Below are 14,072 nucleotides of genomic sequence, written 5' to 3'. Positions count from 1 at the left end.
GGCCTTATAGGCCCGTATGTCACATGTGTAAGTTTTTATATCAGGGTGGGTCATCCTATATGGAGTACTCCCCCATGTTCATTCTGGTTAGCCCATGATGGCCCGTTTGGCCCATTTGCCAATGAAAGTACAATAAGAATGATATGCTATGTTGGTACTCGATTGAGTAAGGTACCGGGTACCCATCGCGGTCCCATCGATTTGGGTCGTGACAAAAGTTGTATCAGAGCAGTTCTGTCCTAGGGAGTCTACAAGCCGTGTCTAGTAGAGTCTTGTTTATGGGTATGTTGTGAACCACACTTATAAGCAGGAGACTATAGGGCATTTAGGACTGTCACTCTTTCTTTTTACTCTAGATCGTGTGGTAGAGCTCAGTTGTAAGAACTCAATTTCCTAAACTCTATCCTATTCATAATACGACGATGCCTACATCCAGAAAGATGGTTGGTAAGAGATATAGATGTGGAAGAGTTGAGTCAGAGGAACTCAATTTTTGCATCATGCTTATGATGGATAAATATGAGGTATTCAGTAGATCGTGTGTGTACTAAGATATAAAAGCCTCTTGATAAGGAGCCTTAAGGCAAGAACATCTATCCACCCCTATGGTGAAAGGCGATGAGAGATTCAGAAGATAGATACAAGTTTCAACAAGTAGAAGAAGCAAAATGAAGAAGTTTACGAGGCGCCCAGTTAATGAAGATTATCAGTATTCACAATTCAGGCAGAGAAATATAAGCCTTTTGAGTTACCTTCAACAATAATATAGGTATGTACAATTGGCCACACCCATCTCATTTATTCCCTATGGGGGCTAACAAAAGTAGTATAAGAGAAGGACGAATATCAGGGTCCGGCTGGGGTTGGAGTGACCCAAAATAGTGGATGGATTGTTTGCGTCAGTTGCATTTCCGAAGGATATTGCAAATGTGCAAATAGATCTCCTAGTGAGATACCCAGATGGTGCACTCTAAAATAGTGCAGCTGGATATGAGTAATACAAAGATAGGCACTAGAAGCCTTGAAAGAGATAAATATTACCTTAGTATGGCTCCCGTCCCTAGTAAAGAAAAAAATGTTAGGCAACCCGAAGAGTCGTAGATGGAGCAAGAGCTAAAATCAAAAGAATGTCCTGTTGAAAATTTCAAAGTAAAGTGATAGACAGAAATGTTAGCAGGAAATGAGAAGAGAGTTAATAAAGCACTATGAGTAAGATTTGATGCGTGGATGACAACGGTAGATGAAAAAAAACATGACAGTATTACAGAGTATATAGTCAAGTGAAGGAAAAGACGAGAGGAGCTAAGCCTTGAGAGAACAAAAGAGTATAGGCCACAAAGTCATATCCTCATTTCGAGAAATAAGTTTGTGACTCCAACGCGACTACCAGAAGGGAGAGTTAAACCCAAGAGTAATAGAAATCAGTATGGGCTGGTGAACAAGATAAACTAAACATGAATTAGCGGCTGAATGATTCGATAATGGTCGACATCATGAGAATTTCATATTTCGTTCTGGCGATAATAGAATGGATGACAGAAGAATACCCTTTAAAGGTCATTCAGGAATACCCTTCCCTAAAGTAAGCAAGGTGAGTAAAGTTAAGCTTAAGGGACTGTATGTGCCAGTTACACTAGGTGTTTCCCTCGTGAGTAAGGAAATTGTTACCCTTGGTACAAAAGGATTACCGCAAGGCGAATGAGGGTTATCGATGATGTGAAAAGACGCCAAAGATGAAGAGGTAAAACATTTATACGTAGATTATCATAGCACTAAATATTAGTACTCCCCTAAAAGGGGGAATATGGAGTGATGTGGCATTAAGTCAGAATTAAGGGGTTCTAGTAATTATGGAATGGTAAAGGAATAAAGCGATAAAAAAATGAATAAAGGACGAGATTGCACTTATTCAAAGCCTACATATATGCTACGATTCCATAACATTATGCAAACACGACATCAAGGAAAGGAAGTAAGGGTCCCTGCCCAAGATGTTATTGATAGATAAGGAATCAGTGCGAGACGTAAGTTAAGACAAAGGAAATAACCGAAGAAAGATTACGCGGAATATTGATATGAGAATGGGCCAACGAGTAGTCAATAATTGATTCAGAAAGAGCCTAGTTATTGCTAAACAGGAGGTTACAGACGAGTTAGCAGATCGTGCAAGATAAACATAGTAAAACCCAATATGGTAAATTCAGTCTCACAAATATGACATCGTGACCCTTAAGAAATATTCAGATAAGAGTTGGGGTAGTTAAAGGTTCCGTATGAATGTTATAGAAAAAAAAGATAGTCTCACTAGAAAGACAGTCAAAATATCAGTTCAGAACAACCCTATAAGCACAAGGGCATGAAAGTAAGTAACTACGGATAATTATAGGCAAGGAAAGACATCAAAAGGTCCGCCGAGTATACAATGTAATAAGCCTACAGATTTGCAAGAGTCAGAGGGTCCTCCCTAAGTACTACAATGAAAGACTAGTTGAGGGAATAAGCAAGAAGGCTTCAACCTAAGCACAGTTACCTAAAGAGGAAATGGCCTTGTAAAAATAGTCTCACTACAACATTGTATGCACTCCATAAGGAAGTGGAACCTACCGTGGCTAATGAACAGAAAGTAACATCAAAAGTAATATTCGAAATCATATGAGTTGCACGAAAATTTCGGCATGCGTGGGAACTAAGATAAGTGAAGTATGCACGCAACAAGGGGACAGAAAAATCAGGAAAAGTAATAGGTTACGCTTAAAGAAAGTTGAGAAGGAACGAAAGGAATTATTCGATCAATGATCCAGAGTTAGTTACATTATGAACGCACTTGAGATTTCGGAGCATTATCCATGCGGTATATATGTTGATAATCATACAGCCGTAGAAGACTTCGGTATAAGTTAAAAGAAAGAATTGAGTCCAGGTCATAGACAAAGGATTGAATTGTTAAAAGGTTGTATTATGGATATTCCATAACGTCCATGAAAGGCTAAAGTAATAACTAATACCAGGAGCCGCAGATCGGAAGATAGCTTAAGCCTACATAAAGGCTGATCAGAAGAAAAAGAAAACTAAAGAGTTACATCAACTAAGTAAATCAGGAGTCTGATTATTGGACCCAGAAAATTTTAGACATTGTGATTGAGAAATTGCAGAATTACTCTTAATATGAGAGGTACAAGAGAGATAGTACAACAATCATATTTTATGAAGGCTCTACGATAAAGCCAGTTAGAAGAATACCCGCCTCTTAAGAAGTAAGTATGAAGCTTCCACCGGATTATGTATGCACCAGAGGTGCAAGTATTATAATAGAGCTTCAAGTTGTGGATGTGAATCATACCTATGTGGAGGGGGGATGGGGGGTCATGAGAGAGATAGATGACGTGATGCGAGATTTTAAGGTAAGTAAGGTAAAAGTGAACAACGTACGAGATACTCAGGTGTAGAAGGTTGTGAATAATCTGTACTTCAGATAGAGGGCTAGAAGTGCTTGGATTTAATATCCAGGAATGATAGCGGCATCGTTAGTGGCATATCTTCCAGCCTATGGTTTCTACGTATTGAGAGGTCTAGTTAAGAGAGTAAAGAAGAGTTAGAGATGATGTAATGTCTCGCTTGATATTCTAGAATGACATAAGGAAATCTATGGTGCAAGCAAGTTGAAGGAAAGTTGCGAGCAGTATAAATAGATACGTATAGGTCGCAAGCTAAAGTATAGTAAAGCGACAAGGATTTATGACAGGAATAAGGATAAGAAAGGGCGAGTGAGAAGGTGATGAGAATGGATAAGTCCTCAGGATTAAGCCCATGAAAACAAGAGAGTTGATGATTTCTCTAAGTTATAGAAAGCTCAGTATAGCCTGAATGAACTCAAAGGAGTCTAAGACTAATAATATCTAAAAAAAATGGAATGTTGCCTTGGTAGTGGAATGAGGGTGTGATTGTGATAGATAAAGGATGCCGTTTAGGCCTTCGACTGAGTAATGATTTGAAGAGGATTTCATGGATTGTACGAAATTAAAAACGTAGGGTGAATCACATTGGGATGCTATAAAATACAATTATTGAAGTACAATATCGCCCCTAAGTGGATCAGGAAAATCACTTCAAATATTCCTCGATACAGCATAAGCCCTAGTGGTAATGTATTACGTAAGAAGTTTCAAGTTATCAATGGAAGATTGTAGATCAACATTGAGGTGAATCGATAATGGATGGATAAAAGATATAAAGTACGAGATGAGATTAGACCATCATTCTCAAGATGAACAGTAATGAAGAAGCGTTAAAAGACTTAGCTTTATGCATATAGGATAAGCAACAAGAGTAACCTGGAGTTTGGTCGCAGAGCTAAGTAACAATAAATCGAAGTAAGAGTTATGGTATAGTATGGCCTACTTAGATGTAGTAAAGCTAGTGACGCCCAGAGGGACAACTTGACATAATTTTGTGTATATTCACAAAGTGAGGCCTATAGATTGGCTAAGAGTTGGAGGAAAGGGGAGAGAAGTGTCGCATAGGCGCATATACAAAGTTAGAGTCGTACAGGCTGCATGATAGACGGTAGCAACAATTATGAGATTAGAAGGATTTCGACTACAAGTCGTGGTGTGAGAAAGAGGCTTAAAGGGGGGAATGCCCTGGCCTTCGAATTTATTCAAAGAATAGTTGTCTAAATAGAAAGGAGAATATTGAAGTATTCGCAAGAGCTATGGGTTATGAGAATGATAAGTGCATCAGTTAACATTCGAGGATGAATGTTCCAAAGGGGGGAATGATATTACACCCCATGTTTTCGTACGTGAAAGTGCGCCATGAATAAATTAATGGAAGCTCGGAAATGAGATGTTACATCCTGCATTTTCGTACGATAAAGTTTCGTCGTAAGTTAATCGACGTAAGTTCGGGAATGAGATTAGTGTAAGATTATAAGTATTATGCTATTTCAAATAAGTGATGAGTAAATTCATGAAGGTGAGAGGATAAGCAAATAGAAGAAAATAAATTTCGTCGAATACCAGTTGATCATCAACGTATACTAGCTGATCATGTGACATACGGGCCTATAAGGCCAACATGATCATTTGTAAACTCAAAATATAGGCCGACAAGGCCATACAATCTTTCATATACCTGACATCTGTCAACAAGCCTCTAAGAGTAAATAAATATCATAAAGGTCGGGACTGAGCCCCGTCATACCAATCAATACATGTCCTAATTATACTGACCAAATAAGCAATTTCGGAGCAAATGGAGCGCACCAACATCTTCCGCTGAGCTGATAGCCTACTTGGAGGACTCTTGACCTGTCTATCGGGACCTGCGGGCATGAAACGCATCATCCCCAAGCAAAAGGGACGTCAGTACAAATAATGTACCGAGTATGTAAGGAATGGAAATCAATAAATAATAGACATGAGAGAAACATGGAGTAAAATACTTGACATGTACGTCTGCATAGCTCTGTGAATCATTTTATTTTTATAATGTCATGCATATGCGTATAAATATCATACCATGCATAGGTATATGCGTTCATAACATCATCAAGCCTCTGAGGGCATCCCATTATATCATTTCGGCCTCTGTGAGAAAATCATCAACGTATACCAGCTGATCAGGTGGTGGTGCGTATATAACGCCGTAACCTTTTCCCATATATATATATATATATATATATATATATATACACACACACACATATATATGCCATCTGGTCATGGGTCAATGTACATGTATAAATGCATGAAATGCATAAGAAATACGTTAATAAGATTTTCTCGAAATGTCATAAAAATAATATACATGTCAGATAAATTTTATCAAATATGTATTTTTCTGAGACCCATGAACAGAAGATATAATAATAATTCACGTGAAAAATCAAGAATATAGACACCCCTAATATTTCTATGAATAGAGTCATTTATGGAAGTTGTGCATTTGCTCATTTCGTTCGTATTGTATTGATCGTGCCAAAAGAAAGAAGGGATAGCCTTAACATACCTGAGCTGATTCTCTTGACAATCCTTTCAACACACGTCTTTGCGACAACTCACGTAACGGTGGATCGAAGTAAGGGAAAATCCGTATGATATTCTTGAGAAAGGTTGCATCGTACTCCCTTAGAATCGTGAAATTCCGTTGCTATAACATTACGTAGTCTCGTATGATTTTTGTAGAAAAATCACATTGCCAATATTTTGAATAAGTTGCTGAATCTTTCCTTTGAATTTGATCATAATATTGTGAAATTGAAATGGAACATTTACTTACTTCAAGCAAGGAATGATTAAGCTGTAACATCTCTTGGCATTTCTTGATAACTTTCTTTAACCAAATGAGATGAAGTGCCTAACTCTTTAAATTTTTTCCATCTTGCACATTTAATTAAGAGTCACCTAGTGGCTCTTATATGGCTGCCACGTAAGTGGTTATAAGACTTATCCAAAAGTCATCCACTTAATTCCTTAATCAATTCATTAATCCCCACTAGTCCAATAATTAACTAATTATCCACATAATTAAGAATTATCATAAAATGCTACTCACTTTTAATACACTTTATACACTTTACTATTATGGTCATGTGGTACCTTGTATGGCACTAGTTCATAAATACTGGGTATTATAGCTTAGACCGTATTTTACCCCAAAATATCAAATTTCGACGAAATTTATTTTTTTTTATTTGCTTATCCTCTCACTTTCACGAATTTACTCATCACTTGTTTGAAATAGCATAATACTTATAATCTTATAATAATCTCATTCCCGAACTTACATCGATTAACTTACGACGAAACTTTATCGTACGAAAATGCGGGATGTAACATATCATTTCCGAGCTTTCATTAATTTATTCATGACGCACTTTCACGTACGAAAATATGGGGTATAACAGACAAAGCTTACATCCGAGCTAGAAACGTCCAAGGAAAGAGAAAGGCTTAGAGATGCTCAATTCCTTGGTATGCAAGCTAATATGAGAACACTCCTTTCTACTGGAGCTTTTCCGTTGCCCCAGTCTCGTGAGTCATCTCCAAAGGCTCAGCCTCCACGTGATCGTTCCTCCCGTCCTCCCCGTGATTGTTCCTTCCGTCCGACCCATGATCGTTTTTCCCGTCCTCCACAAGATCATTCTCTATACCGTCTTGCAGATAAAAGCTCATCAGGTGATGATGATGTTGTAGAAAATATCCCTTGACCAATACTTTGATATACTTTGAACTAGACTAATAGAACTAGTTTTGATTTAGATTGAACAATTTTGAACTTGTTGTAATTACTTAGTTTTTGCTTGGTTTTGGATTGTGAAGTTTAATTGAACTTTAATTTTTTAGTTTTAAAGTATTAAATGGATGTTTGGTTGTTGTTGTTATTGTTGTTCTGGGATGTTTGGTTAGATTTGTGGTGAATTAGGGATTGTATGTGGTGAATTGGTGGTTATTATATGTGAATTGGAGGTATTGGTATGCTGTTTTTATTTGGCAGGTGGTGTAGCTACCAAAATATGCATTTTCTACCAAAATTAATCCTAGAAAACCGACCAACTTTGGTCGGTATCTAATAAAAAAAATTAAAATTACAAATTACCGACCAATGTTGGTCGGTTAATGCACATTTATTTCCCAGAATTCAGCATTACCAACCAAAGTTGGTCGGTAAGTTGCCTGCCCTGTCCAGTTTACCGACCAACATTGGTCGGTATTTTTAAATTTTAATTATTTATAAAAACAAATCTCAATACCGGCCAAAATTGGTCGGTAAGCAAAATTAATAAATTTAATATACCGGCCACGTTTGGTCGGTAAAATTAAATTATTAAAATAACATTCAGACCAATGTTGGTCGGTAAGTCAATTAAATTGTCAAATAGTCGTGTAGAGCATATCGACCAATGTTGGTCGGTAATTTCCGACCAACATTGGTCGGTATACCCTTCCGACCTTCAAAATACCGACCACGCATTAATGGTCGCGTTTTGGATGGTTATTGGCCATTACCGACCTACGTTGGTCGGTTTTGGTGGACGGATTTTCCCGAATTTCTAGTAGTGTATAGTAATTAAAAAACTTTATTACAAGAAAATAGTATTATAACATATTTAGGAATACCCGTAATACGAGGTAAGATTTCAAATTGAGATGAGAGATTAGTAATACGGTGTGAAAATACATGTTTTCGATATATAGTTACTAAGAAATTTATGACCCATTGCTTATACCCTTATGACGACATGCTAAAGCGCATATCATTTTATCGAGAAAGAATGGATATCACGATTCATGAATCTTCTTGCTACGTTAACCAACCACCTAGAAAACAATTCATAAAACTGATGTCAATTCTTATAGAAGAAATTAAACAAGTTTTTGCGGCGCTTGGAAAAAAAAAAGTTGGTTTCTATGATCAGCCGCCGGCCCCGGGCCCGGCCCATGGATAGTCAAGTGTTTCCTCTTTAATCCTAGTACTAGTACTAGTACTAGTATAAATTTTTAAGTTGAAGTAACGTGCATCCCCATTTAAGTTCATAGTAATTCTTAAGGTTATACAGTTTGATTTAGTACAAAACCAAATGCAAGTAAGCATTTTCGGAAGCAAGACATATATTAGGGCCAGGGCACTAAGCAACAAGAATCTTGGAAGCATTTTTTGAATAACCCTCAGTTAATTTTGACCGCAGGATGTTCCAATGCTACGTCTGAACAATTTGTCCAAAGTCCAAACCAATCAAATTTGGACACAAGGCAGATATAAGTGGAGTACTATTATTAGGAGTTTTCCCTTACTTCGCTTAAACATAATGTTCAATTTGTATTAGAGTAATCACAGAGACCGACTGATAAATAAAGCTAAGGTCGTAATCATGCTTGAAATCATATCTTCTCTGCCCATGCGCTTATAATAGTGGGAAATTTCAATGGGCAGTTTGGCCCAGTTGGCACTTTCACTAATGTCACTTTCTTGTGCACTTTTGTTTTCCACGCTTTGGTTTCACACACACATCGCGATCCAACTTTTACGCAATTGCTTTGCTTTGTTCATACACAAATTCAGAAAATAAATTTGATCCGAAATTTCTAATGTTAATTTAAAACATTAAATTATTGTAATTTTAAAACTTAGTGTAGTACTATTACGTATTTATATTCCTTGTTGAAAATACTAACATTCAAATGAACAATACTATTAATTACTAGTTCCATCCGCCTCTGGTGACGTGAAAACGGCACGTTGAGAAGACTAACTTGTCATTGAGTGACACAATGTGACATTAATTACTCTTTGCCTCACTATAGTTTACAAGTCAACTTATTCAAAAGCTTTTTGGATTATTTATGAATCATTTGGGCCATCCAGCTCACTCTTGGATCTAATTATCTTTTCTTCTTTATCTATTTAACTTGACGTCTTAGCACAGCATTTCTGCTGAGTTTTGGGAACCAAAGAAACACTTTCGAATTCAAGTATGTACTATACCCTTTTTGTATATCTCTCTTCGTTTAGATTTTAACCTGGTTGTTAGTTTTCAAGTTATTTAAAGTGCTTTTTTTATCAAACGATTAGCATGCAGAAATTTTGTAATTTGAGCTTTTCATGTTTGATTGTCCAAATTTTATTATTTGTTTATCAAACGGTTAGCAATTGATTGAGTGTTTATAGTTTTCAACCTGCTAAACTTCTAATTTGCAGTATGCAGAAAGACATGGGAGAAGTTTCTGGAGAAGATGATTTGTATACGAAAGATGGAACAGTTGATTACCGCAATAATCCAGCTAAGAAGACTGAAACTGGGTCTTGGAAAGCCTGCCCTTTCATCTTAGGTACTCATGCTCGACATTCTTAATTTTTTGTTTTCTTTTTCACTTTTTCTCCTTTTAGAACATTATTTGATGGATTAACTTATATGCTCTGATAGAGTAAAAACAATTTATATTCAAAGTAATTTAACATGTTTTAGCAGGTAACCTGTCTTATTTCAAGTTACTAATCCCGGTTTTTATGGAATGTTACCTATAATTATGTTTAAGATAACCAGATAGTGGATACATAAGTTAAACTCTTCAGGGTCGTTTGGTTTGAAGACAAGTTATACTGGGATTAGTTATACTTGGATTAATTATCCTGGTATTATTTCTCATTGACTGTTTGCTACTATGTTGTGTTAATCGTGGGATTGTCAATTTTACTGTTTTATCATGGGATTACTAACCCACCCTCTGACGGGTATAAGTTATCCTACTACTATTTTTAATCATGTCATAACTTATCCCAGGATTAGTAACCAAACAAGGGAAAATGCAGTACTAATTTTTATCCTAGGATTATTTTTGCTTATCCGTCATACCAAACGACCCCTTAGTATTTTATAGGTTTATGGTTAGTAATTTCTGAAGGGAATATTTCTTGGCAGGAAATGAGTGTTGTGAAAGATTGGCATACTATGGGATGAGCACAAATCTTGTTCTGTATTTCAAGAAAAGGCTCAACCAACACAGTGCTACAGCTTCAAAGAATGTCTCAAATTGGTCCGGAACATGCTACATCACACCACTAATTGGAGCATTTCTAGCAGATGCATATCTTGGAAGATACTGGACAATTGCCTGCTTCTCAATCATCTATGTAATTGTAAGTTTTATATCTGTGCACTGCGTTTTCAAAAGCTTTCTGTCGAACCGGCTCCTATTTCAATCCGTGCTGGACCGATCCATATACCAATAATCAAGTCTTCAGTTAGTGATTGAAGTACATTAGCTCTTCACTAGACTCTGTAACTTGTTTGTGTTGAATTGTGTGATCGCCTCCTTTAAAAGTTTAAGCGGGTAGAGAGAACATAGTTTTATTTAGTATTTACTGAATTATGTTTCAATACGCCTCTTACGTGCGAGCCAGATTCTTTTTTCATGGGTCAAGAACGTGGAACTTTTTTCTTCTTTTTCTACAAGTGACTTGAACCTAGGACCTTTGTCTAGTTTGATACTATGTTGTAGTGTGTAATCACCTTTTCTAAAAGCTTAAATGGCTAGAGAGAGCACACTTTTATTTATGGTGGAAACTAAGAAGAAAAACTTGGTCCAATGTAAACATGTTACACACACAAAAAACATGTAAAGGATGAATAAGCTGGGGGGCAGAGGCGGATGTAGCTTACTAGCTACGGGTTCAACTGAACCCATAACTTTCGACGCGGAATAAAAATTTGTATATAAAAATTCATTAAAATTGCAAAAATAGTAGATATGAACCTATAACTTTAAAAATATAATGGGTTCAATGTTAAAAATCTTAAAATTGAACCCATAGGATTTAAATCCTGGATCTGCCTCTGCTGGGGGGAAATGAATTTTTTGGAGCATATGCCAAAGTGCTACCTTTAACTGCTGAGTTTTAATTGATTCTCATCAACTTAAAGGATGAAAGAATAATAAATAAATAAATATATCAAAGTCGCAGCTTAAATTCCTTTTATGGGGAACTTAGAAGCATAAATATACGTCTCTTGCAGGGGATGACTCTGTTGACATTGTCAGCTTCTGTCCCAGGCCTAAAGCCAAGCAGTGATCCAAAGGAAGTGCAAACTGCAGTTTGCTTTGTTGCACTTTACCTCATAGCATTGGGCACTGGTGGGATTAAGCCCTGCGTTTCATCTTATGGGGCAGATCAGTTTGATGATGCTGATGAAGTTGAGAAGAAACACAAGTCATCTTTCTTTAATTGGTTCTATTTTTCGATTAATATCGGTGCTCTTATTGCTTCTTCAGTGCTGGTTTGGATACAAGATAATGTGGGCTGGGGATGGGGTTTTGGAATTCCAGCAGTGACTATGGCCATTGCTGTAGTAAGCTTCTTTTCAGGGACCCGATTGTATCGCAACCAAAGACCTGGAGGGAGCCCTCTGACTCGCATATGTCAAGTGGTTGTTGCGTCCTTCAGAAAATTTAAAGTTGATGTGCCTGGAGACAAAACTTCCTTGTATGAGACAACAGATGCAGAGTCTGCAATCACAGGGAGTCGCAAGCTTGATCATACAAAAGACCTTTGGTGAGCAACTGTTGATATCCTTGAAACTTTCCATAATTATTTTTGATGAAATGCATTTGCCCAAAAAACTAGTGACTGTCTAGGAATTAGAATTCTCTGGTAGAAAAACTATTAATGTGATCATCTTTATTACAATGAATGGTTCAATATTCTAGTGATACTTTACATGGACCTGGAAAAATGTACACAGTGCACTGACTTGTTGGACCATTTTTTTGCTGTCCACATTGATTAATGTTGAGTTCTATCAACTTTTTTTTTTCCGCATTTTTAATGGTTCTCCTATTTGCCATGATGGTAAATGATGAAACAAATGATTTACACTGATGTTATCATGCAGTTTCTTCGACAAGGCAGCAGTGCAGACAGAGTCTGACCATATGAAAGGCAATATAGACGGATGGAGACTTTGCACTGTGACCCAAGTTGAGGAGCTCAAAGCCATTATACGATTGCTACCTATATGGGCCACGGGGATCGTATTTAGTGCTGTATATAGTCAAATGAGTACCATGTTTGTGTTGCAAGGAGCGTCCATGGACACTCGCGTAGGAAATTCCAGCTTCAAGATTCCACCAGCATCACTTAGCATTTTCGACACTCTCAGCGTTATATTCTGGGTTCCCATTTATGACCAAGTTATTGTTCCAATTGCTAGGAAGATTACAGGTCACAAGAATGGCTTGACACAACTACAGAGAATGGGTACAGGGCTCTTCATATCCATCTTTGCCATGGTATCTGCAGCTATTCTGGAGCTCTTTCGGCTAAAATATGTGAAAAGACATAACTACTATGAACTGGAGCAGGTCCCCATGTCAATATTTTGGCAGGTTCCACAATATTTCCTTATAGGTTGTGCCGAAGTTTTCACATTCATCGGTCAGTTGGAGTTCTTCTACGAGCAAGCACCAGATGCCATGAGAAGTTTGAGTTCGGCTTTATCACTGACTACCGTTGCACTTGGGAATTACTTGAGTTCTCTGCTTGTGACTATTGTCATGAAAACTACAACCAAGAATGGGAAACCTGGTTGGATACCAGATAACCTGAATTATGGTCACCTTGACTACTTCTATTATCTTTTGGCTGTGCTGAGTGTACTGAATTTGGGAGTTTATCTCATGATAGCTAAGTGGTATACTTACAAAAGACCAGTGGGAACACTGCGTTGAAGGTTGAAGTGTCATAAAAAAAGTAAGCTTTTTATTTTTTGGGTTAAAGAGGGTTCAAGAACTTGTAAATATAGTTTGATTGAAATATCATATGTTGTACACAAACATATTTTCTGTAAAACTAGTGAACTGTCACCACTATCCATATGATGTGAAAGACATCAGTTTCAATATGATCTGTTCTACTTGTAACACCTCTCAATTAAGACTGATAAATATGATCATGTTTAGTTTTTCTTTCTGATTCTTGCTGAAATTCCATCACTCACTAGCTCAATGGACTCTTAGAAAGGTTCAATCATTGTTATCTTAATTTGTCTCTATAATAAGGGCATTTTATCTAAGTATTCTTGATTATGCTCGATTAATAAGAATCTGATTGAGTTCACAATAACATGTGTGAGGATTTTGCTTCTACTAGAACTCCATGAACCCAAAACGTAATTATTAATGGTGAATATGTGGGAGATATAATTAAGTAAATAAAAGTGTATGTTTTTTAATAGTTTAAAGTTTTAAATGAAATGTCACAGATATTAGAGCAAGCATATATCCTAGGTTCAAGTATTACCGACACCCTTCATAACTTAAAAAGAAAAAAGAAACAGGTGCTTTGATCTATGAAACTGAAAATTTGCATCTCTTAGTATTTTAAGTCTTTAGATGAGATGGTCATACAACTCTTTGTTTTTTGGATAACCATTTGGTTTTCGATGCCCATTGATTCGACTAATTTAGATTTGCATTGTGTATAACCCATCAAAGGGGAAAGTTCTTTCCTCTAGAGGTTTCTGCTGAAATTTAGACTTACCTTAATTGGTTATAGACCGAAAATGATAGCGGATT

At 36.8% G+C, this 14,072-nt stretch overlaps 1 protein-coding gene across 1 annotated transcript; it reads left to right on the top strand.

Moving 5' to 3' along the window:
* The first annotated feature begins 9,334 nt into the window (after positions 1-9,334).
* LOC138904101 (protein NRT1/ PTR FAMILY 8.1-like) lies at positions 9,335-13,470 on the top strand. Its single transcript, XM_070192568.1, has 5 exons — positions 9,335-9,473; positions 9,700-9,830; positions 10,421-10,638; positions 11,516-12,051; positions 12,392-13,470. The coding sequence occupies exons 2-5, from the start codon at positions 9,701-9,703 to the stop codon at positions 13,224-13,226; spliced, it is 1,719 nt and encodes a 572-aa protein (XP_070048669.1). The 5' UTR covers positions 9,335-9,473; position 9,700; the 3' UTR covers positions 13,227-13,470.
* Positions 13,471-14,072: the final 602 nt, after the last annotated feature.

Source organism: Nicotiana tomentosiformis, unplaced genomic scaffold (genome assembly GCF_000390325.3).
Source record: "Nicotiana tomentosiformis unplaced genomic scaffold, ASM39032v3 Un00356, whole genome shotgun sequence".
Classification (NCBI taxonomy): Eukaryota; Viridiplantae; Streptophyta; class Magnoliopsida; order Solanales; family Solanaceae; genus Nicotiana; species Nicotiana tomentosiformis.
This window is presented reverse-complemented; position numbering and strand designations above follow the sequence as displayed.